The sequence below is a fragment of the Magnolia sinica genome, chromosome 3, assembly GCF_029962835.1.
Source record: "Magnolia sinica isolate HGM2019 chromosome 3, MsV1, whole genome shotgun sequence".
Taxonomy (NCBI): domain Eukaryota; kingdom Viridiplantae; phylum Streptophyta; class Magnoliopsida; order Magnoliales; family Magnoliaceae; genus Magnolia; species Magnolia sinica.
This window is the reverse complement of record NC_080575.1, coordinates 6,300,079-6,326,002: the sequence shown is the minus strand read 5'-3', so window position 1 is coordinate 6,326,002 and position 25,924 is coordinate 6,300,079. Positions and strand designations below refer to the sequence as shown.

Genomic DNA, 25,924 nt, shown 5'->3' with positions numbered 1-25,924 from the left:
TCTTTATTTATAGAAGAGATATGATCCCGTACAACTCCAGAGATCTTCTATAAATAGAAATGATTGTTATCTTGGATAATCCCGAGATCCTAGACTCCTGGATTCTTGGGATTGGAGATTATCCTCAAAGATCTTAGAGATAAACTTCTCGTGTGGGCCGATTCTTGGCTTGGCTTAGGGCGAATCTTAATGACGAGCTTCCATATTGGAAATAGGGGGCGAGGCTTGGAGAACCAATGACGAATCCCGAGCGTCGACGTCATTAGACGACTCACATCGGCCAACTCTCCCTCTTTGCTATTTTGGCCGACTCTTAGTCAGACGAGGTCGATTCATAACCAACTTATTATTGGGCAATGACTACCCTATTGACCGACTAAACCAGTAGGTCGGACTAAGACTGGGACAAGTTTAGGTCGGCTTATGCCTGAATAATGGCTAACCCATGAAATGGGTCGGCATGCAGTCCTTTTTAGAGGTTGTTTTACAGCTCTGGACATGTGGGCGTCAGTCAGCCTGGCGCCTAATGAGTCCAGGCCATGTCAGTGGAATTAGTCTGACGTACAGGAATTGCCTTATTTTTTCCCAACAGTGGCAATGGAGAAACTGGTGGCAATGGAGGAAACGGCGGCAACAGTGGAAACTGAGGAAATGGTGGGAACTGAGGAAGCGGTGGCATATTCGAAAAGGGTAGCCAAAAGAGGAAATGGAAAACCGAAAGCGGAAAAAAGAACTTTGAGTCATTGAAAGAGCTTGAAAATGTACCTTTGGAAGATCCACGAAGATAAAAATCTCTTTTGGGTTGATGGTAAATCAATGCATTCAAGCTGTAAATGCAGCGGACCGAGTCGGATAGGACGGGGTCTAACTCGATTCGGTCCGGAAATGTACGTGGGCATATCCGAACTCGTTCCGATCAGGGACCGAGTCCAGACATCTGGCCAACCGATCCGATGTACGGTTGGCTTGAACCGAGTCGATCAGGTTGGGTATAATTCGGATCGGGTTGAATTGGTGGGTCTTTTTTTTTTAGGATCACGAGAAATGGACAAACAATATTGATATAATAAATACATTATCATGAGGCCCATATAATCTTGATCTAATTTGAGCCGTTCGTACAACTCAGAGCTGGAGGGGCTTCTCCGCTGCTCTTTCAACGACACGTATCTACAGCTGTAACTTGCCGTAGTACCGTGTTGGGAAACGGATTGGCTACTCGCTGCTCCCCGCCACCAACGCCGTGGCTGATGGTCGGTGTTCTGTGGGCCCTATCATGATGTATTAGTTTTATCCATTCCGTTCATCTATTTTTAAAGATAATTTTACAACTTTATTCCAAAAAATAGAGATATAAAAATCTCAGGTGGTCCACACCACATAAAAACAATAGTGATTGGAAATTCACCATTAAAATCCTCCTACTGCCCACTGTACGATTTATTTAATTATTTGACATCCAATATGTTGATTAGGTCATACAGGCCCAGATGAAGGGAAAAAAAATCATATTGATCCAAAACTTTTATGGCCACCAAAATGTTTTTAATGGTCGACATTCATTCAACACTGTTTCCTGTAATGTGGTTCATTTAAGTAGGATATATCTCATTTTTCGTCTCAAACTTTAAAATTATCCGTAAAAATATATGGACGGCATGGATGAAATAAATACATCATAGTGGGCCCCACAGAGCACCGACCACCACCCATGGTGTCAGGTGTGGTCGCTGTGTTGTCCATTGACGTGCTGCACGACTACGGGTGTATCTGCACACCGTAAATGTAGATACACGTATCTTATTGTGCTTAGTAAACTCAGTCGGGCACACATTTAATGTATGTGGTCTATCCACGCCATCCATCCGTTTTTACACCTCATTTAAGGGGTTGGACCCAAAATTGAAGCATAAAAAAGGCTCAAGTGTTTCAAAGCACAAGAAACAGTGGGAATAATGATTTCCACCGTTGAAACCCTGCTAGGCCCCACATTGATTTTTATTTATAATCTAACCTGTTCATAATATCATAACGATATAGATGAAGGTAAAATAAAAATATAAGCTTGATCCAAAACTTCTGTGGCCCCCAAGAATTTATCAACGGCAGACTTTCAATTCACACTGTTTCCACGGTGTGGTTCATTTGAGATTTAGATATGCTTAATTTTTAGTATTAAGCCTTAAAATTGTCTTATAAAATGAACTGAAGGAGTGGATAAAATATATCAATCACGGTGGACCCCACAGAGTTTACTCAGTACTCTTCAGCATGTTCAGTTACTCAGTACGCAATCCGCTTCCAAATCGCGGGATTTCTTATCGAGTTATCGTACCGAGTAAATTCTGTTAGGGTCCCCGTGAATGCATGTGATTTATCCACGCCGTTCATTTGTTTTTCTATAAAATTTCAGTGGTTGAACTTAAAATAATGGATATCCAAAGCTTAAGTAGACCATACCATCACTCCGGATCAGTTAGGATAGGTTAGGTCCGGATCGGATTCATTCTGTTCGGATTTCAGTCCGATTCTCATCAGAAAAAACGTCGGATCTGACCCATTCGATCCGAACCGATCCATGCCGTTGGTTCGGTTGGTCATTGAATCCGATTTCCTAATCCGCTCTAAATAAACGTTTCAATGGTGGTCATTGAATCGACACTCTTTGCTTTCGTGTGACAAACTTTACTTTTGGATACACCTGATTTTTTATCTCATTTACTAAAATCATCAGAAAAAACGGATGGACGGAATGGATTTCTCGCAAACATCACTGTGTCCCCACCTAAGCATCCCATCCGAGGAGCTTCCTGCTATGCTTTTGCAGAAATCAGCGTCTCCTTCCTAATACTTTGGCAGGAAATCCACGTCCGGTAAGGAAGGCCGCACCGAATCCGGTATCCTTATATATATAAAAAAAACAAGGATTGCAGTCCCCCACAACTTATTTTCGCCTCTTTTCTAAGTACGTTTTACCACAATGCCTGAATCCCAATCTCTTAATCAGGTCCTCCTCTCCGCTACTCCGGCGCAAGATAGAATCACCACATCCGGTACTCAGCCTCAGAAGAACCCTAACATTCCTAGCACCAAAAATCCCACTCCAACCACCTACCAACGCTCTACCCTCTTCCAAATAGTCGTACTAATCTTGGGAATACTATTCCTGACGTTGTTAGTCTATCTCATTGACCCGCGGATTAATACATTGTCTTCATACACCGTCTCCTCAGCCACCGTCGATCCCTTCAACATCTCCTCGTCGCGATTGACGGCCGCCTGGAATATCTCGATCTACATCAAGAACTATCACCAGCGGAAAGAAATCTACTATGACCGTGTCCGGTCATCCATATACTATGGGTCCCACTTCCTATCACAGGTCTCCATCCATCCCTTCTACGTGCAACGGTCGCGGCATATGACTCTCCAGGCCCGCCTCATGAACCACTCGGAGAGCTTGGATGTGGGTGCCGCCGAGTCCATGGTCAGGGACCGGCTGTTACGTGGTGCCGTGGATTTCCGATTTGAATTGCTTACTCGGGCAAAGTATACCGTGTATAATTTCGGCTGGTATAATTTCAGGATTTCCTGTGAGAACGTGACAGTTGGATTCCCGGCTACGGATGACGTGGGGCCGGGCGTTATGTTGGGCCCACCTCGGAAGTGCAATCTCTTTGTGGATGAATGGCCGGATACCCTCTGAATGTACAGAAACGGCAATGAATGTATATCTCTCCTCCTTTTTTTTTCTTTTTCTTTTTCAGGTCCTACTTTGTGATTTGTGGATCTTAGAAGGATTACCACCCAAGCTCAATGGTATGAATACTTACTTCATCCATTGGAAACACTTTACAAGCTACCCTAACACACAATCTGATTACATGTAAGCATATTACCACTTAAAAGCCAAACGGAATAGCTTGTAGAATAGGTGTAATGTGTTTACAACTTAAAACTTTATAGGCATCCAAACGACCCCTTATCTAAATTTTCTATGTATCCAGGGCTGTCAATGGGCTAGCCTAGCCTATCAGGTTTTGAGCTTCCCACAATTTTAGGCCCTTTAGCTGGACTTGTGCTAAAATTTTAAGCTCGTTTACAAATCCTTGAGGGCTCAGGCGATGTCTCACAGCCCGTTGGCCTAACCTAAGCCTAGTCCCCTCAGCCTTGACCTAAATTGGGCTAAAAAGACCTCAATCCCCTACAGGGCAGCATGGGCCATGGTTCGTATTGTAAGGAAGAGGGTGACATGATCAAATGTTTGAAGTAGTCCAAGTCTTTAAAAAATTGCTGTATACCCTCTGACTTGATGGATTGGATTACATGAACCTCTAGATCCAGAAGCGCCTTTTTAAAAAAAAAAGATGTGGTAACTTTTATTAAGAAGGCATTGAGATGATACCAAACAGCTTACAACCCTAAAAAGCAAAAAAGTTAGATACTATCTTTTGTTTAGACAAGTAACAAGATATTATCTTTCAAAAATGCATTACAAGAAGCCCAATTGGCTGCAAAAAATTTCACCCTAGGGATGACCAAACAAACATTATTCTCTGCATTTTTACATCAATGCCACTAAGATCACCAAGCGCCACTCCGCTTGAGCATGCTTTTGAAGACAGATCTCATGACCCGCCTCTAGAAAACTATCCATTGAGGCGTTCATGGACCACTGCACCTTGAACAAAGAGAGAATAGAATCCCAAATACATTGAGTGAAAGAAGAATGAATGAACAGTTAATTAACTATCTCATCACTACCCATACATGGAGCGCAAATATTTGGGATCACTAGACCTCTTGTGCAAAGGTTATCAATGGTCAAGAGCTTCTTCCTACCAACCAACCATGTATAAGTCACCACTTTCGGAGGAGCACCATATCGCCATAACATGGTCCTCCGTGCCTAGCCCGCAACCGAACCAATGCACAACATCGCATAAAAAGAGCTACGCCAAGTTGTTATGGTCCTCGGTGGATGACTAAACAGGTGAATTCTTTGAAGGAGTAAGATAAAATCTTCTATTCCTTCATCCAATAGATTTCGACAATTATGGGGTGACCATACCACAGAGCATCCACTAGTCGACCAACAATTTCCAACTGATATATCAAATCCCGTTGCTAACCTGGCCAAACTTGGAAACTCATTCATTAAAGAGTTGTCCATTGTCTACACATCCTTTCAGAATATGATTTTCTCTCCATCTGCAATCGAGAAACTAATCTCCTCCTTAAACTTTGGTTTTACACTAAAGACACCCCTTCACAACCTAGCTACTCTATACAAGGAAGCAACCTATTTTCTCTAGAAAGAATTTTTCTCCATCCCAAACCGCCACCACCTCTTCCCCAAAAGCACAAGATTCATAGTCTCCAAAGCTTCTATGCTAGCCCCCCCATTTATTTTATGGCTTCCACGCCTCCTCCCAAGACAAAAAGTGAAACTTATTCTTGTCTTCCGAACATTGCCTTAAAAAGTCTCGCCTAATTTTCTCCATGCAGTTCAACACTAGTTTGGACATTTGAAAAGGGATATAAAGTAGAGATGCATATTGGATAGGGTTGCCTTGATTAGCTTTATCCTACACCCCTAAAATAAATATCTATCTTTTCGGCAAGATAGCTTCCTCTCCACCCTTTTCACCGGTTTCTCTTATAAATGCTTTAGAGGTTTCCCAATACACAAAGGTAAGCCTAGGTACGTAAAGGCGAATGACCCCACCCCACACCCAAAAACTCCTGTGAGAATATTCATCTCCCCCTCCTCCATTCTAATCCCCAACAATTCACCCTTAGCCGAGTTTACCTTCAAGCCTGAAACGACTTCATAGCAAGTGATCACCATACTGAGTGTGTGCACCATATTTGGATATGCATCGCAAAAAAATATAGTATCGCTTGTGAACGAAAGATAAGTAATTGAGCACTGTTCCTATCGACCTTGAACCCACTAAGAAGGCTCAACTGCTGCCCTTTTATCAACAATATGTCAGTGTTTTAAATAGCAAATAGCGTGTAGCGTAGCATTCTCCCCTTTGAAGCATGAGGCGTAAGCTACATAGTATGTAGCTTAGCATAGGCTACACACTACTTTAAGTATGAAGATAAAGAAGAGCAACGGAACTGATTTAATAGTATTACTCGCACAACTTTTACTAGAAGCATTGAAAAGATAAACTAATTTTTATTGAAAATATAAAAATTAACAATTCGTTGAAAACAATAATTGATTTTAATGATGTAGTGAAAAATAACATCTAATGGGATCCATTTTAATAATGTAAGCTACACATTCATGGGCCAAGAGAGGACAATCCATAGGCCCTCAAGATTAGCACCATGTATTTCCCAGTTTTCTGGTTGGGTGCGTGCTACATAGTGTAGCTATTTAAAATACCACGTTTTGCCCAGAGCTTTTACTACTGCCAAGAATAAAAATGGGGATAAGGGGACCCTACTTCACACCTCTCAAACTTGCAAAAAAGCCTTTAGGCAATCGAGTGACAAGAATAGAGAATTTGTGGATTGAACACATTCCCTCATCCACTTCCTCCATTTCTCTTCACCATAGGTTTGCTCCCTATTGGTGATGGTTCGATTCCCCTCCTTGTCTTTACCCGATACACGTGGTTGTGGGTGATTGCGTGTATCCGCAGGGATTAGTCCCCCGTGTCTTCAAAAAAAAAAAAAAAATTTGTGGATTGAACACATTCCCTCATCCACTTCCTCCATTTCTCACTACACCCAATCCTACTCAACATGTAGTCCAGAAAGGTCCAATTGAGATGGTTGTAGGCCTTCTCAATATCTGACTTACATATTACACCTTTTAAACCCCCCCAAAGTTGTAGTGAAAAATAACATCTAATGGGATCCATTTTAATAATGTAAGCTACACATTCATGGGCCAAGAGAGGACAATCCATAGGCCCTCAAGATTAGCACCATGTAGCCATTGAACATGAACTATGTGGCCAACTCTCTATGCCCAACTCACTATAGCATTTTTTTTTCTTCTTCTTCTTCTTCTTCTTCTTGTTTTTTTTTTCCTTCTTCGTCTTTTTTTTATAATTATTTTTATTATTTTTTCTCTCCTTAGATTTTGGGCTAGGATGTTGTGATAAGATTCCTAGCTATTGATTCAAATGATATTTAATGTTATTGTTGCTGTTATTATTGTTGTTTAATATAAAATGATAGTTACATGATTGATTGAATAATCTCTTCTTTTTCTAATCAGAAGGGAGGAACTATTTGTTAAATCTTGGCATGGATGGAACAAATATAATGAATAAATTAGAATAAATCACTGATCTCAATAGCAGTAGTAATGAGAAATTGATTCAAACTTTGTTCATAGGACAACCTTACACCAAAAACAAATGTTTTAGGTAGGACAACCTGATTTCATGAATGTAGTAAGGATTAAGATCACAAACTAAGCAAGAGATAAGAGAGAGTTATTTATTACAAGCATTCACCACACAACCAAATTACAATTATTCACCACATATACAGAAATTTAAATCATTCACCACAAACACCAGAAGTTATAGTAGATCGGTGTGTACACCAACTATTCTCAAATAGCCACACCTACTCCACTCCCAATAATTACAACCCACATGATATTGGTGTTCACTAATAATCAAGGTTTTCACAGGTTCACCTTAAAACCTATACAATTGTGTTTTTAGATGGGCTATCACAAACAGAACCCTATGCTGAGATTTTTTGGCTATCTCAGTCAAAACCAATACATGAGATTTTCTGGATATCTCAAAGAAACCAAAGACAAAAATACAGAATGATACTAATCTTCCTTTTTAAAGATGTACTTGATGTAGCCCGTAGAAATGATTCGTTTGATGTAGAACATTAAATGTCCAGTAATACAATCAAGGGTTCTAGGTTCTAATTGATTTTAAATTAGTTCAAACCTTAGGCAACTTTTTGAATCCTTTAGATCTCAAAAAGAAGAGTGATTACTCTCTTTTAAAAAATAAGATTCATAAACTAGAGATCAAAGAATCAAAACAAAAAGCTATAAACATAAATTTAAAATACCGCGCAATAGCTTGAAGATAGTGGGGACTTCTCTCTTTCTCAATGGAAGCTTTTCCTGGCTTAAATTGATTGATTTGGAATGAGAGAAGACCTCTATTTATAGGCTGAAATTCGGTTGCTTCGACTCGTCTAAGATCCAACAAATTTTTAAATTTTCGGTGCAATCGGATAAAACCATTCTTCGACTGGTCGAGCACTGCCTTCGACTGGTCGAGGGTGCAAAAAATCAGTTTTTTTGATTTTGAATCTTGGATTGGTCGAAGTTATTCTTAGATTAGTCGAACCAAGGCTTGGACTGGTCGAACTAAGGCTTAGACTAGTCGAACTAAAGCCTAATAAAAGTATAAAACCCTGTATAAGTTTAGCATTTGAAAGAACCTAAGCCTAAAGTCTTTCTAGGGTCATTTATACCTGACAAAGCTGGACATTGAAGTGTATAGAACGAATCTTCTACTTAAAGGTAGAGCTTGATCTTCCACTAGTAGTAGAACTTGAGTATTCTTTAGCTTGCATTATCCACGTCTTGAACTTGTTCTTGCACTATACACTCTTCATGGTTTGTTCTTGAAGGTGAACTTTCCATCACTTGAAGTTGAACTTGAAGGTGAACTTTCCATCACTTGAAGTTGAACTAGAGGGTGTTTTGTCTTATCGAAATTTGACAAAATAAAAGTGTGCACAATACTTACAATTAAACAAAAGTGTGCACAACACTTACAACCTTGATATGTGATGTGGAATGGATTGTAAATATAAGCTTTTCAATCCCCACTATTTCTTATGGTGTGTCAGACTTCAGTTGCATTTGTTTATTTCTTTTTTCCGGCTCACCACCTAACAAGTCGTAGTGGATAGACGGAGTGGATGTCACACAGATATCATGATGGGCCTTGCATAACTTTTGGTTACATATGCTCTCTATAATAAGGGATGGCAAGAAATCTATAGAAGTCCCTCACGTCTTCTTTTCGTCTCTCCCATAGGTACATTCATTTTGTACCACATTGCCTGCCTAATCCCAACTCAAGAATCCTAGTCTCCTTTGCGCCCCTTTGGTGTAAGACAATGCCACCACATCCCATCCTTCCAAGCTCGGTCACCAGCGTCCACTAACCTCGCACGATTAATTCGACGACGCTGGAGGTCAGACAATTGGGGTGGATTCTTGGGCAGCACTGCAAAAGATCATCCCTACGGTTAGCAAAAATGACTACAAAGCAAATAAAATTTACAAGTCTATGGTTCGGATATGTTTGACCCGGGTTGGCGAACTTGGTGGGAACCCGAGGTCAAAGCCGAGCTACATCAACCACTGGAGCCTCCCATTTTCTCCAGATGCCCAAAACCATTTGTACTTCAAGTTCTTGTTGGAGGACGGATTGTCTGTGATGCGGGCCTAGCCTTTATTCGCTCAGGCCGAGAAGTAATACCAGCCTTGATGCTTAGGACTGGTCTTCGCTTGATACAGGTACAAGAACTCCTCGGTGGTCAGCTCGGTGTACCCGAGCTGAAACTACAGAATGTAAGTCCCCAACAAGGCCCTCCAGGCGTTGGGGATGATCTGGCCTGGAGCTAGCTTCAAGTGAGCCGTGACTTCCCTAACGATATGATGAATAGAGAGTCGAAGGCCACACTGCAAGGCGATCAGATATATAGCCACCTTGCCCTTGCGAGGATCTCCCGGGACTTCACCTAGTTTAGGAGCTCAGATTACCGCGGAAGCTGGTACTTGGTACTCCGATATGATCTAAACCAGGTCGGCGTCTCTGAGCCTCAACCCAAAAGGGCCGAGGTCCACGAGCCGCTTAACAGAGGTCTGATCGGTAACCCTCTCGAATGGAGCTTGCTCCGCTGTTCGACTTCGGCTCAGCGATACTGGAGATGGCGGGTCTAAAGGAACTTCGAGTGGGGAGTGTATATTCTCTGGCTCAGAGTCCCCCTGGAAAGCCATTGGCTCTGACCAATCATCCGAAATATCGAACATATCGGCCGAAAGAGGAAGGGAGAATAGAAAAAGGAAGCAAAGATGATCGGAGAAGAAGAGAGAGTTGCTTGAATGGCAGATACCCGACTTACTGGAAATCGCTTGCTCCGATAGTCAGGAAGAATACTACAATGGCAGAAGAATCAAATGAGAGAGATTTCTGAAATCTTCCCCTCTTTTATAGAGACCTCGGCTACAAGCATTAATGGGCCGCATTTAATGCCGCATTCGAAGAGGCGTTATAGCTCACGCCTTAATCCACATGGTGACAGACTATTGGTTGGCCGACTCGACCTCCAAGGTAGAGATACGTGCCTACACAAGATTGGCAAAGAGTCAAAGAGGCGCTGCTCCAGCACACGCCTCCTCGAGCATGCCTTCACGATCATTACGAATCTTCCTCGAATCCCGCACTAGCCGTATTTCTCTCTCCGACAATGATGACAAGCTAGTCCAACCAACCAACTTATCGGGCACAACACATTATGCGAGTGTCAGTCCATACCGACTTACTTCCTGAGCTTGTGAAGGACGCTCGGAAGTAGGGGGCTACTGTTATGGGTGAAAATGGATTGACCCAACAACTGGAACGAAAGAGCACAAAATGATCAAAGTAAGGTAACTCGGTCTTAACTACCGAGCTCGACCTTTACGAATGGCCCGAGCATCTATCATGGACAAAAATCTCGGCTCTAACAGACGTTTCACTATCATGACCAGCTAACGATTATGACTATCGACCTGACCTGCATTAAAGAAAGGTCCTGACCTCGATCAACACTTTAGTCTGCTCTATATGATTCCTGACTACAATTGACAGTTCAGCTCGGTCTGTAAGGTCTCGACTTAGCTGCCCTGGAGGTTGGCCTCAACCATCTACCCAGACCTCCTCGGACCCTGACCGCTCAAGGATCTTATCCAAGGAAGATCACTCCAAGATCTTCGTCGATGATCTTAAGAAGATAACCACGACATATTTAGAAGAAGATCCTTTCCGCAATATGCATTTAGAGGCATTGCCATATATGTCACCGCCATCCAAAAGGTTATAAATAAGGGCCTCCTTTATGGTGAACGATATGCCCCAAAATACACTCCAAAATCGTACGTTTGACTAGACCCAGTTTGCCTGCACTGACTTTGGCATCGGAGGGTCCCCTGCTATAGCCAGGGTCTCCATTATAGTCTCGTTTTGCAAGTCCACGAGCGTTCTAGGGAGGACATCTGGATTTCGGCATCTACACTATCTTTCAAAGATGCATTACAAGAAGCCCAATCCACTATAAAAGATTTCACCCTAGGGATGTCAAAACAAACATCATTTCCCACATTTTTAATGCATCTCTCATTCATCTCCCCCTAGATTAACCATAAAGCTACCAAGATCGCTAAGCGCCACTCTGCCGGAGCATGCTTTCGAAGACAAACTAAGTGCCAAGTGCCGATCCATTGACAAGAGAATCTTATGGATTGAGCACATTCTCTCATCCACTTGCTGCATTTCTCACTACACCTAATCTTTCGTAACATGTAGTCCACTTGCACGGATGATATTGTGACTAGAGGTGGGCATTGAGTCGAGTCGGACCGAGTTAGGTCTAACCCGACTCAATCCGGTTTTGAAAAAGGCCTGACTCGAACTCGGTACCGAGTCCAACATGCTTGACTCGATCTGAGCCCGATCTGAGTTGGGCTGATTCGAACAGAGTCCGACCCGATCAAAAATATCGAGTCGGATCGAGTTCGCACCGATATAGATCAGGTTTTTAGGATCAAAAGGTACTATCTCCATCTCTCTCTTTAACACTCACGACTCTCCTTAGCCACCTTAGGAAGTAACGCACATTTACTTGCTCCTCCACAAACAAACAGATTGGAATGAGCATTCAATGCTCTCTGCAATTCTCATTCTCAACGGCTAATCCTTTGCATAGATATTCTCAAAATTTCAACCAAATTATTACCAACCTCAACAACTGGTGGTGTAGGTGTATGGAAGCCTTTAGATGTACATAGTTGTATTTGGACTCAGTTGGTGATCACGTAACGTATCTGGACCTTTCATTAGGTCCAGGTCACTATTTTTTTTTTTACTTGTATGTAAAATTCACTGCAATTGGACGGTTCTAAATATTTGTGGCTGGAACTATATTTTCCTAATGATCGTGTCCATTATTCTTAAATTCCATGAATAGATGGTTTGATCTATCAAATGGTCATGAAATTTTTAAAGAGAGACATGATGGGTAGACTAGACATAATGGACGGTCCAGATACGTTATGTGATTGCCAACAAGTTGAAAGGTAGCCATGTGGATGGGAAGCTTTCCATACGCATCATCAATCATTTCTATAAAACCTTTGCTTTTCTTTTCTGACACGAAAAGGATACAAACACTCTTTTGTACGGCCCCTCTCTCTCTTGCACTTACAATAAATGCTACAATGTGTAGGACGGAATAGGGTGGAAGGGCTACAGTATGGCGAATCTTCTCTTCAACCTTAAATTATGGTGCATTTTCTTATGATATCTTACTTAATTGGTTGAGATAAATTAATCTATGACTAAGCTGAAATTTTTTATGGACGGTTGTGATCATGTTGACTTATATGTATGGTGGTAATGGTGGTTAGGGTTTGATCAATGTTGCCAAATCGCATAAGTGATCATTTACGACTTGGAGTGGTTGTGCACTTACGCGATGTCGTGATCGCATAATCACATGAGCAATCACACATCCCCTTAACTTTTTTTTTTTGTTGAAAAAATACCCTCAAAATACTTAAAAATCAGGAAAAATTTGAAATCGTATCGGTTCGGATTGGCCATTAATCCGAACTCTATTCGATGTACGGTCGGATCTGAGTGGGCCTACTCGATCTGACCTGATCCTGTCCTTTGGTTCAAATTGGATCGGGTCAGATCCGTCGGATTGAGTCGGATTCTGCTCAGCTCTAATTGTGACTCTCCACGCTCGGCTCATGGCCCACTTGGAGTGCGTCAATGTGGGTGGTGCCAAGTATATCTCACTACCTTCCCATCTGCAAGTGTTCAGGGTTTTCTGTGAGAATGGATTCCTGACTTCAGATGACATGGGGCGGGGCATGTTGTTAGGCTTACCTTGGAAGTGCAATCTCTTCCATGGATGAGACCGCAATGCGTGTATACCCCTTATTCTTCTTCCTGTTTCTTTTTACTTGTCTAAATTTTCGCTGCATCCAGGGCTATCGATGGCTTGGGCTGGCCTGTTGGGTTTTGTGCTTGCCACAATGAGTGGGAAGTGACTTACAACTAAGCAATATTCCGAGAATCAATGATATTATCGATAATATTGCTGATATTATTGGTATCACTGGCTCAACAATATCAATAACCCCGTTAATAAAAAAATAAAAATCCATGTACCAGCGATATATCACCAAGTATTATCAATGTATTGATATTACTAATGTATTGCTATTGTTTTCAATTGTATAAATTCTAGGCGTCAATTGTATCGTCAATGTCTTAGGCTATCAGCGGTATTTTGATAATATTGCTAGTGCATTGCCAATGTATCGATATCACCAAAAATCTATTTATTTATTTATTTTTAAAAATCTTTTCTAATTTTTAAATGGGTGCATGATTTTATGATTAAATACATGTTTGTCTGTGTAGATGGATGGATGTGTGCGCGCGCACGTGTGGATGATGGATCATGGTGTATGTATATATATTTGTGGCATTGTATGTATGCATGCATGGATGGTTGGATGGATGGATGAATAGACCATGCATGTGTATTTGTATGTATGTACGTGCATCTATGGATGGATGGATCCACCATTTTCCCCAATGTTTCCCCTAGTCAACGATGCCTGCTTTTAGGCCCCCATTAAAGGGAACTTGTTATTTGATTCCTAAATATGCAAATACACATCTTTTTTACTATTATTTAATTCTTAAATATGCAAGTACATGTACTTTAGCATCTTCAGAAGTATCATTGAGAAATTGCACCATTTTCGCCATGTTTCCCTAAGCGCCTATTTGGATTAATGGAAAGTATGGGAAATGGAATGGTGTTTGCCATGAAACTGACTTTCTGTTTTTTATTTTTTTTTATTTTTTTTATTTTTTTATTTTTTAATGTCTTTCTTTGTGAAAATTGTGGGAAATACCATTTCCCACTTTCTATCATTGTATAAAAATAAATGAGCTTACTTTCCCACCTCAACTCTTAAGAAATGCATTTTCTCACGATGGAAGGAGAAACTGGTTTCTTAGGGGTTAAACCCCAAATGCACTACTATCCATGTTCAATCGCCTCACGTGTCACGTGTGCTGAAAGATACATTGTCCATCATTAGTCATGCCCCACACACGCCATTATGCTACATATGCCACTATCCATCTTATCATATGGCTCATGTGTAAAGAGCCCCCAATGCAAGGTGTTCCATAACGGTAATGATGGCCGTAACGGCCACCACCGTTACCATTATGATACTGGCAGTAATGGCCGTTACAGCCCCCATATCGGCCGTTACGACCATTTTTTATTTTTTGAAAAATGCACTTCCTGGACCGTTACGGGGCCGTCACGGACCGTTACGGCACATTTTTCTGTAATGGCCGTTACGGCCGTTTCGATCCTGTAACGCATAACGGTTGTTACCGTTACGTAACGGCCGTTACGGCCATTATGTAACCGATTTGGAATACCATGTCCCAATGTGCTAATTTGCCACTTATGTCACCATCCATCTTCTCTTGTGCCCTACATGAACTATTGTGCCACATGTACCACCATTCATCTTACTTGTGCCCCACATGTGAAAAGCTTCCCACATGCACCAATGTGCCACACATGCCATTATCCATCTTCAATTCTCCAAATATGCCACGTGCCAATGGTGCCAAAGTGCACAACTATCATCATTTAGCCTTGTGCTCACATGTCAAATGTGCCAATACATATCTTGTGCCACATGTGTCACCATACAACTTCAAACACCTCACATTTACCACACGTGCCACAATTCAGCTTCAAGTGCCCACATATGCCACTATTCATCTCTAAGCATCCCACATGCGCACATGTGCCACATGTGCTAATCTAGCACATGCTAGTGACTACCTAAAATCTTTTAAAGAAAAGTTTTTGTTTTGCAAAACAACAAACTTGAAAATAGATTATAAATTTCTACGAAAATCTTTTTTAGAAAACAAACAAGTAAAACAATATTTCCTTGCCCACAGTTTCTTGGAAATAAGGTTTCCCAAGAAACACTATTTCCTTTCTCATGCTTTTCATGAATCCAAAAAGGCCCTAATGTTTCCTTGAGCCAGCAATACAAGCTCTTTAGGCCTCCATTAAAAGAACCTTATTATATGTGTCCATCATTTTCCCCATATTTCCCCAATGTTTCCCTCAATCAACGATACATTTCTGGGCATTGGCAATAACTTCGGCAATATCAATACATGTTTCCGTATCCCCAGCCAACGATACATGTAATGATACCGATACTACGAATACTGCAAGTCACTTACAGATGCTGTTTGGGGGAGGAAATTCACCTATAAGTCACTTATAGGCAAAATTGCTAACACCTTCATGGGGTTAGGGGTGAGAAGTCACTTCCCTATAAGTGACTTACAGGTGAAAGTCACAACTTAACAATTTACAGGCATCCTAATGACCCCTTATGCTCATTGGCCAGGCCCAGGCCCAGGCCAAGGCCAAGATTTTAAGCTCATTTCCAAATCCTTTAGGGTTCAGGTGATGCTTAACAGCCCATTCGGCTGACCCAAGCCTAGTCCTGCTAGTCCTAGCCTAAATCAGGCTAAAAAGACCTTGGGCCAAGTTGAGGAGCCCAATCCCTAGCCTTATGGGGCTAGGCTGCTGGGCTTGGTCCACTGCAACCCTAACTTAATAGAATTATTTGTGATATATCATGCATGACGAGGCACACTCAATGAACAGCCCAGATCCTGCAAAAAAGTTGGTCATTGGGCTCAAGCTAGGGCCTGTTTCTTTTTTTCCATCACAGCCCAGGCCGGGCTCTAGGTTTAACTTTTCAGGCTGGACTTGGACAGGCCACATCCCTTCTTGAACCAGGCTAGTTGATAGCCGTACCTATTCCTCCCGATTTCTCCCCACCCGTCTTGTTCTCTACATTAATGTGTAGTGCATGAGATGATTTTTTCTTTTCTTTTCTTTATTTATTTTTTTTTTTTGAAGCGATAATCACTTTATTCGAGAACAGCCAAGGCCAAAGAATACATAAGTAGAAAAAAAGAGAGAGAGAGAGAGAAAAAACACTAGAAAACCATTACAACTTAGACCAACTAGCAGGAAATTGATCAATGCCTAATATTTTAGCTGCTTATGCCCATTTCATAACATTTAATTTGCTCTATTGAAAACTTCTTCAATGTGGCCCCTTTGATTTCTGAAGCAATGATTGTTCCTTTCTGCCCAAATATTCCATAACCCGGCTATGAAATTATAACTTTTATAATTTCTGCATTATATCATATATCTTGAGTTAGCCATGTTATGGCTACTTAAACCCTTCCCTCAAGTGCCATGCCGGCATGTTGATGTAAGACATTGGGATGTTGATCAGGTGGCACACCCAGCATGCATGTGTCATGGCAGCGCATGGCTAAGGATGCATGGTACGTGGACCATTGCATTTTATCATACATATGTACCTTGAATGGAGACCCTCAATTCTCTTTTTTTAGTGGGGATCCATTTTTATTGTAGACATGTACCTGATCTTCCTAATGATGTGACGCAGGGATGAACGTGATGGGGATAATTACTCCGAATCCACGGAGCTTCTCTGGACTCCTCGAATAGAAATAAATTCTAATAAATTCGAAATTGCTTAATAAATGAATAAAAACGAGTTCACAACCCTTTAAATAGGGGTACCAAGCAATGAGAAAGAAATCCAACTGGACTTACTATAAATAAGGGTCCTACACTTAGGTTTTCCACCTATTTGGCCTCACCAAACCGTTCTCCTAATTATTCTAAGGTTGGGCGCAACTCCTAAAGCCGACGGATAAAACTATCTATTTATAGTAAAGAAATTAAAACGGGAAACGACCATCGATCCAGGGGTTTTTCGCAATTCTGGTTTACCTACCCCAAAATCATATATTTTACGCCGATAACTCATTCCGGATTAAAAGATATGTCTAAGGTTCGATGGTCCGAATCACTTCTCTATCCATCTTGGCCATGTAACTGTCCGCGACCTGCTCTTCATCATTCCACACATGTGCACAAGAAGAGGCCTGGATGGGTCCCACTTAGCCTGATGCATGGTTTACCTAGACTTGTTTTTATTTTAGGAAGTTCCAATATTTCTCTCTCAGTTTCAGTTTGTTAGGGAATCTAGATTATCTGCAGGTAGACAGAGAGACTGGATCAAATGAGGAAATCGATATCTATAAACAAGGCCATATGCCATATGTAATTGGCACATTATATGAAACAGGGGATGAGATGTGTCACTCAGGTGAAGAGAGATTGGGGAGAGATCATCTTGGGGAAGGGATGCGTGACATTTGGGTTTGTGTCTCGCACAGAGGGGAGAGGAGAGAGACATGCTTTTGATAGGATATGGTGCTCCTTACCATATACCGTGCAGGGTGCGTTTTCACCCTGGTTGCATCTTGGACTATGATCTGAACTGTTTTCAAATACTCATAACTCTCGTAGCTTAAATATTATAATCATGCCTCAATGATTCTCATAACCTTTGACTCTTGGATTTGAATATGAGACATTAAAAATTTAATGTTAAAAATTTAATGTCCAATGTTCCAAATCCATCCTTTTACACAATCGTCTTCTCAACAAATCTAACGATGCCACGATGGCCTTTGTTGCATAGAGTCCAGAATTCAAACGGTTCATGTCATCATTGAAGATACTATCCGGGGGTGAAAATCCAGTCCATGCCTCAAATATGATGCTGTGGGCACCTTGTCCTATAAAAAACCACTCACTGTCTGGGCTACACAGGGAGAGAGCACCATGCACTCTCTTTTTCCAGGTGACTCTTAAGCTGTTCACCTGCTTTTTGTGAGTAAAATCTCGAGCCGCATGTTGCAAAGCAACTGGGCCTCCAAATTAATAAAATACACTCTTAAAATGTCTTCCCATGTCACTTTAAATATTCAAAGTGCAGTGCCGCTGTAAAAACGAATTGCAGGGGTAAAATTGTTCCCGTTAATTGCGTTATATATTAATGTGCAATAGAGAATTATTCTGTTTTTTGGTAGAGGTTTTTGGAGGGGGAATCCAGCAAAATATGAATGAGCTCATATTAGGTGAACAAGCCATTAATTTTCTTATTGGGGGCACTATTTATAATTTTTTAATCTACGCATATTTTGGTCGTACTGTACTGACACCATGGGTGTGAAACTAGAAATGAGACAGATGCTTTCTAGCATGAGCAATCTAGGAAGCAAAGCGGATTGTTTTCTTCCTTAAAAAGGAAGAAGAAATTAACTATATTTCAACTAAAATATAAGAAGAATTGAGAAACTTCCTGTAGTTCTCAAGCTAAGTTGGATTGGACAATCTCAAGTATTCTATTGGTGATGAAGAAATTGATGTTTAATACGAAAAGTATAGCAAGGGTTCACATTGCATGGAGAAAAGGTTAAGATCTAGCTATTCAAACAAGAGAAAAGTAAAGAAAAGGCTAAATATTTAAAGGTCAGGATCTTCGAAACTAGGAGATTTTCAGGGGACCCCCAATCCGCACTAGGCCCATCAGATAAATGGGCCCCAAACGTGTGGAATCCTCTTGCATCTGCAACTCTACATTGCTGATGGATGATGAAGCCCGTAGTTCATCTTCCACTTTATATTCCATATTTTCTCTTTCTCTATTCCTGTGACTATGTTTCTGATTGGCACCTATCTGTTGCTTTCCTTGTACTTGATCTGTCTTCATCTCATCATGATCATCTACATTCCATCATTCCTTTTTTTTTTTTTTTTCATGATTCCATATTTTCAACATTTCTACATTCTCCTACATTATTTGCTCTTACGAGTAGTTGTGTGTGGTAGCAATATTTTTTGGAGTGGAGGTTAGTTGACATGGACATTTGGGTTGGTATTTACTTTTGGATCCATGGCTTACTTTTTATGACCTCCATTCACCTCCATTTCCATCCCGACACTTGCACTCAAGACATACCAGGGTTTTAAATTTTAGGAGTTATTTGTAAAATAAGAGGGACTACCTTAGCCCCCATTCCTGAGTCTTGAAATTCACATCTATTAGGATTTTGGACTCTTAAATTTCCTGGTTATGTAGAAATTTGTAGTAAATTGTTACAATTGGGTGGCAAATTCAATGGTATTCTTAGTTGTCAAGAAGTATTTTGACAAGATTGCACTTATGAGCAGTTACAGTCTTGCCATTCCCTTACCTGATAATTTGGATTTTGAGCCCGTAATTAAGTAATGCAGTCCAAGTGCTTGTCTTGAAAATTTGCTTCTTAAAGGTACCCTGCACAGATCTTTTCTCTATTCGATAACTAAACCAGCATACAGGTATAGTCTGTGAATTATATTAACATGGGCCACCAGATGGAAAACAAGGAGATGTGAATTAAATTATATTAACATGGGCCACTAGCTAAACAGTCCAGTCATTAGGTTTGCCATGCATTTATGCTAAATGTGGACTGTTGGTCAGTTGGAGGCTGCAGTTCAGTGTAAACAAATTCAACTTATTATTTTTTTGCTTGTTTTAATCTGATTGACATCGTCAAAAGTGCCTGCTTGCCTCATGCTACTCATATTTGTCGCTGCCCGTCATTTTGTCACCTCAAGTTATCATGCCATTTTTTAAATTTTCTTTTGAATAATTTTCACCATTCCTTTCGAATACAAGTTGCTTCTTTTGGAGCACCTTGGTTTGAGGGGAGATGTTAGAAAATGTTAGTTTTATCTTCTAGCTTAGGATATTTCTCCCTTGCTCCCTTTTTTGTTTAGATCTCTCCAGATGTGCTACATCTTCTATATATTCATGTTATTCTCAGAGAAATAAATTAGATTAATTATAGTTTCCAAAATGTAGTCTTATGTGGTCTGACACATTGTTTCCTTAACACATTCTAGTAATGAAGGTTACTCTAGCTGTCACATATCTCTGCTACAATTTGTCCTGTTTTTTTACTTGTTGATTTTAGTTGTCAAAACAAAAGTAGTATATCAACTAGCACTATAGCTCAAAGAACAACACAAGAAAAACAACTGCCAAAACCACCACAGATCATTTGGGTACAAAGCAAAGCAAAACAACAATCCAGACTGGAAGTGGTGTTGTTATGAGCCTTGCCTATGATCGACTATGCCATACATATATAAATTGACTCACTTGACCCAAAGTTGAGTCAACTCAACTCAACTCAGTGAGATTTGGGGCTAAGTGGGAAACTCAGTTTTGAACTTGCTCAACCAAGTTTTGTCAATTTGACTTTATAACTTGGTCTGCTCATGATGAGGGATATAATCAGACACTAAACCTCATTTAACAGAACCAGTGGCCCTCCTTTAATAGTACCAATGCCTTCCGCCACTGTGAAAACTACTACTATTTCTTTTTTACCCTGAAAAGTAGCAGAAAATAGTATCATGTGCCATTGCTATTTTATTTTATTTAGTTATAAAAATTCTCTTTAAATACTACTAATATCTTAATTTAATTATTAAATATCGAGTAGCTTAAAGACTCGATTGGGTCTTTGAGCCAACTCGACCCGAATGGACATCCAGTTCAGTCGAGTTTTTGGGTTTTGAACTGTAGCCAACTCTCTATGCCCAAGTCATTGTCTCAATTTTTTCTTCTTTTTTTTCTAGATTTTAGGATAGGATGTTGTGTTAAGCTTCGGAACCTATTGATTTCGAATGATATTTAATGATTTTGTTGCTGTTATTATTATTATTTAATATAAAATGACTATTATGTGATTGATTGATTGATTAATCTTTTCATTTTCTGGTCAGGAGGAGGAAGCAACTAGCCGTTAAAGGTTGCCATGGATCCAGCACTAGTAGTCAAGATCCTCTCTTCACTTCTTTCTTTCTTTCTTTGGAGAAAAACCTGACAGTTTAGCGCTTTTTTTTCTTTTTTCTTATATATATATATATATATAGACTTCAACAAATAGAGTTATTGTTGAGACAATACCTGTCCCAGCCCAACTTCTATAGGTAAAATGACTAAAATGCCTGTTCAAGTTCACCTCTTTCATTTATGTTTATATTGTTGGAATTATGGGCTACACATAGCATATGTCCATCAAACAATGCAATGATGGGATTAGATCGTTCGCATGACCATCAGAGTGGGACCCACACTATTGTTGAGTGCACACAATTATCATGGGTGTGAAGTACAATAGACAACTCTTGATAGAGTTGTGTTGGGAGAAGGCTTCTCTCCCAATGATTTAGGAGTCATGGGATTGGGAGAATCCTATGATGGGTGGGATTTTCTTATGACTTGTCTCTATATAAAGAAGTGTTCTGTCCCCTAATCTACACACCATTATGCACCCATTCATCTTCCCATTAGAGAACCTAAGAACGCATAGGTGTGGTAGAGGCCGAAGACCAAAAGACACCACATCATCCAGCAATCCATACAGACGGCATAATGACCGATCAAAGTACGCCTTCAAAACTGTTAAACAACCTAGATTTGATGCTTGTAGTAGATCGTGGAATCCACTGCTATTCTAACATATATCTTTTTCCTTAAAAGATCAGCACACTGCAATAAAATCAATGGCTTGAAATAATATTTTAATTTATTTCCGGTTGTATGTGAAATTAGTTTTGTTTTATCCCATTTACCATCTGGCTGTGGGCCACGAATGGGAATTTCAAGCCCCATCCATGCAATTTGGGCTGAAGCCAGAAACCTTGGCTTGCACATTACATTATACTGGATTTGAGGAAATGCTTTTGAGCTTGGCAAGTGGGCCCAAGCTTCCATGATCCGGACTGCTCTGTTCAGTCCCATTCCGAAAAGAGTAGTGTGTGTGTGTATATCTCAGTAGGATAATCTTAATGTTCTAATTAGTGGCATGAAAATATGTAATGGTCCACGTTCAACTGAAGTTTGAGGGTAGCAACTTTAAAATTTATGTGAGTTTGGGAGCCTGTCACAATTAGATCCATCAAAAGATGCATAGTTGGGCATGGACCTTATGATTCCTCTTCGAAAAATTGGTAAACCTCAAGTGGGCTACGTCAAATGGACAATCAGAAAGTGATTTTACGATATTATTATAATTTAGGGAAATGATTTTACCAATTATTATACTCAATACATTGTGGCCCACTTTAGGTGAAAACAGACTACTTGAAAATATCAATGCTTTCGGTGAAATGGAAAGTTGATCCCTATTATTGGATCTTGGTTTGGTCCAGATTATACGAGCTTGAGCTTGGTTTGGTTTAGTCCAAATATGTGAGCGGGGCTGAATGGAGCCAAGTTCGAACAGGGGTCAACTCTTTTTTTTTTTTTTTGTTAAATAAATAATATACATAATGTTGACTTTTTTTTTTTAATACAAAGATAACGCTGTAAAATAACATTAAAAAAGACACGGACGAAAGCTCAAGTGGACCAAACCGCAGGAAACAATGTGCATTTATACATATGTATTGTGTATTATCCATGTCATATTGTATCATATATATGTATTACCACCCAGTCCATCCGTTTTTATATATCATTTTAGGACGATCTCAAAAATGAATCATATCGGCAGCTCAAGTGGATCACATCATAGGAAACTGTGTGCATACAATATATGAGCCAAATCAATCCAATACTATCCGGTACCACCCTGGTTTGAGCTTGATTTACCTTTTTAAATGAGCGTGACTCTGAGGCTTGTTTTAGTTTGAACTTCTGTTCGAACTAATCTGAGCTGAGCTTTGGAGGATTGCTAAGCCAGGTACGTATTCATCGATATTGGTCCTTCATCAACGTGAGCCTCAGCACATGACTAATCTAATTACTTGCTTCTGTTAAGTAATTAGAGTAGTCATATGCCGCATATATATGGCCCATTTTCGTTGTCAATGTTCCACTATTGTAGGTCATCTGAGCCATGAGAAGGTGGGGCTGCACCGTGAAGATCACTCGTCTCAAAAATTATGCAAGTCCGCTGAATTAAATCCTTCATCTGGCCTTCTGTGGTGGCCCTTTGTAACCTTGTTTTGGGGTTTTCAAGATTTTGAAGAGGTTTTCTGCAAAAGACCTATAACCATATAATCTCTATAGCATGCTTACCATCTACAACCATAGGGTGTATGGTTGGCTGCACACTATATGAATCAATTTTCCTTATAATTTGTACAAGAAATCTTTCTGCATCAACTGGAGAAGGATAATGTTAACTATCTTCCAAATAAACCAAGAATGACGACATCTTACGGTGACAGAACTGGCTAAACCATATCCATTTACAACACTGTTAAATCCATCACAATAAACCTATTAAAAGAACAAGGAGTATGTTCTTAGATGTCTTTTTCCATGAATTGGTGTTGTGATCTTAGTAGTGCGGAAAATGGTATTTGAACGTTTGAAACTGAACTGCTAGATTAGCATGAAAGATTGCAGTCACCATCCATTTGTAGTTCTAGAGAAAGGAAAACTAAGTGATCAATGATCATTTAAATAAAGGGCAGAACTCCTTGAAATAAACCAGACCAAAAAGTTGACAATAAAACTACTATACTGTAGGCGATCTCTTGATGGAAGCCATCAACACAAAAAGTTGACAATAAAACAACTATATTAGAGGCAAGCTCTTGATGGAAGTCACTCCTAGTGTGCCTCAACAAAAAAATGCCAAGGGATCGATTTCAAGGAACGTCAGATGCCAATCCCGATGATGCATTCCCGGTTGTCCGTGCCGGTGCTAGGGGTGGCAGATCCATCTCCTCTTCAGCAACTTGTCGTGGTGCAGGAGCTCTCTCTCTGTCCTTCAGCAACTTGTCGTGGTGCAGGAGCTCTCTCTCTCTCTCTTCTTTGAATAATATAGCTCCAGATAATTGCAGCTATGACTAAGCAACAAAGCAATAGGCCCCCCACCCAACGGCGAGGGGGAGAAAATATAATAGTTAATATGCCGCTAAAATATGAAAAAAGTAAATAACTCATCCCGATCATATCGACCACGTTCATAATCCCTGCATTTGAAATAGGAAAAAAAATATTTAAAAAAAGAAATAAAATATATTTCATGAAAGTGTAGAAAAAAAATAATATAGCAGAGAATCATCTCAAGCATCACAGCAAAGCTAAAGAAGAAATGACCAAGATCTCATGAGCATCATATCCTTAATTACAGTTCACTAGAACTAATGTTCATGTATGATAATTATTGCATCTCCTCCCTCCCTCCCCCCCTCTCTCTCATTTTTTTTTTAAAAAAAATTATAAAAGATGGACGGCATGTATGACCTAATCAACAGATTGGATATCAAATAAACAGTACGGTGGACCTTAGGAGGATTTTAACGGTGGATATCCATTCCATATTGTTTTCCTTTGGTGTGGTCCACCTGAGATTTATCTTCCTCTCATTTTTCGGGTCAAGCCCTAAAATGATCTGTAAAAATGGATGAAACACATACATCATGGTGGGGCCCACAGAGCACCGACCATCAGCCACCGTGCTGGTGGCAGGGGAATACCCAATCCGTTTCCTCCGATGGGATGCTTAGATGGGTACATCGTGATGTTTGCGAGAAATACATTCCGTCCATCCGTTTTTCCCGATCATTATTTTAGGAAAAGAGACCCAAAATCAGGTGTATCCAAGACTCAAGTTGGCCATACGAACGGTAGGCTTGTTTTCCCTCTCGTATGACCGCCTTTAGTTTTGGATTCAAGAACTTCCTGCGAAACGCTTTCGCAGGGAGTCGGCGTTGTAAGCTCTGAGGCAGGAGGTCGGCTTCTTCCGTCGCCAGCGTTTTACATTGCTGGCTGAATGAGGAAGAAAAGGAGAAAGAATAGTACGGCCCAGGTGTGCTTGAAGCGGCACAATATCGTTGGCATTGTCGCCGTTTGCATTGTCTTCGTTTGCGGCGTTGTCGCCGTTTGCATTGTTTCCGGCGTTTGCGGCGTCGTCCCCGTTTGCATTGTTGCCGGCGTTTCCGGCTTTGTCGCCGTTTGCATTGTCGCCGACGTTTGCCGCGTCGTCGCCGTTTGCATCGTTGCCGGCGTTTGCCGCGTCGTCGCCGTTTTCACTGCTGCTGTTCTCGGTTTCAGTCAGAAGAGAGAGATGAGCGTCATCCATGGCGGAAAAAGGGACTCTGAAAGAAGGATGGAGGGGGCGGCCTTTGCTTTATATGAGGAATTTTTACCTTGAAGCGGATTGCGTACGGTTAATCGTGTAAACTCTGTTGGGCCCACAGTGAATGCATGTGATTTATCCACACCGTTCATCCACTCTCCAATATCATTTTAGGCTATAAAGACAAAAAATAGAACATCCAAGACTCAAGTGGACTCCACCATAGGAATCAGCGGTGATAATAACACTCACCAGCGCCCACCGTGATTGTTCATTGCCATCCAACCCGTACATAAGGCCATACAAACCTTAGATGAAGGGAAAACAAAAATATCAGCTTGATCCAAACAGCTTGAGTACCCTTAAGAAGATTTCAACGGTAGGTGTTTAACTCCTATTGTGTGGTCCCTTTGAACCTTGGATCTGCTTCAATTTTGTGGGTTGACTCTAAAATCACATTTTAAAATGGATGGACGGTGTTGATAAAACTCCTTCATTATGGTGGCTCT

General features: G+C 40.6%; 2 protein-coding genes across 4 annotated transcripts; one reads left to right on the top strand and one right to left on the bottom strand.

Annotated features, from left to right (window-relative positions):
• Positions 1-2,861: 2,861 nt before the first annotated feature.
• Positions 2,862-21,238, top strand: LOC131239392 (uncharacterized). Of its 3 annotated transcripts, none has more exons than XM_058237086.1 (2): positions 2,862-3,728; positions 19,593-19,616. In XM_058237086.1, exon 1 carries the CDS (start codon positions 2,981-2,983, stop codon positions 3,704-3,706), a length of 726 nt encoding a protein of 241 aa, XP_058093069.1. In that variant the 5' UTR covers positions 2,862-2,980; the 3' UTR covers positions 3,707-3,728; positions 19,593-19,616. The 3 variants fall into 3 exon arrangements, with proteins under 3 accessions (XP_058093069.1, XP_058093068.1, XP_058093066.1); XM_058237085.1 differs by lacking the exon at positions 19,593-19,616 and adding an exon at positions 21,103-21,238 and having other exon boundaries at positions 2,863-3,728; XM_058237083.1 differs by lacking the exon at positions 19,593-19,616 and adding an exon at positions 21,100-21,232 and having other exon boundaries at positions 2,863-3,728.
• A 2,790-nt stretch (positions 21,239-24,028) lies between these two features.
• LOC131239391 (uncharacterized) lies at positions 24,029-25,449 on the bottom strand. The gene is made up of 2 exons (XM_058237082.1): positions 25,139-25,449; positions 24,029-24,306 (listed from the first exon to the last, which is right to left on the bottom strand). The coding sequence occupies exons 1-2, from the start codon at positions 25,416-25,418 to the stop codon at positions 24,062-24,064; spliced, it is 525 nt and encodes a 174-aa protein (XP_058093065.1). The 5' UTR covers positions 25,419-25,449; the 3' UTR covers positions 24,029-24,061.
• Between the last annotated feature and the right edge of the window lie 475 nt (positions 25,450-25,924).

What these genes read in the sequence shown, in the direction of transcription:
- LOC131239392 (XM_058237085.1), top strand. Translation starts at nt 2,981, where the DNA reads ATGCCTGAATCCCAATCTCTTAATCAGGTCCTCCTCTCCGCTACTCCG.
- LOC131239391 (XM_058237082.1), bottom strand. Translation starts at nt 25,418, where the DNA reads ATGGATGACGCTCATCTCTCTCTTCTGACTGAAACCGAGAACAGCAGC. An exon ending in GCTTCAAGCACACCTGGGCC is followed by an intron (nt 24,307 to 25,138) that starts GTACTATTCTTT and finishes TTTCAAATGCAG; the next exon opens with GGATTATGAACGTGGTCGAT.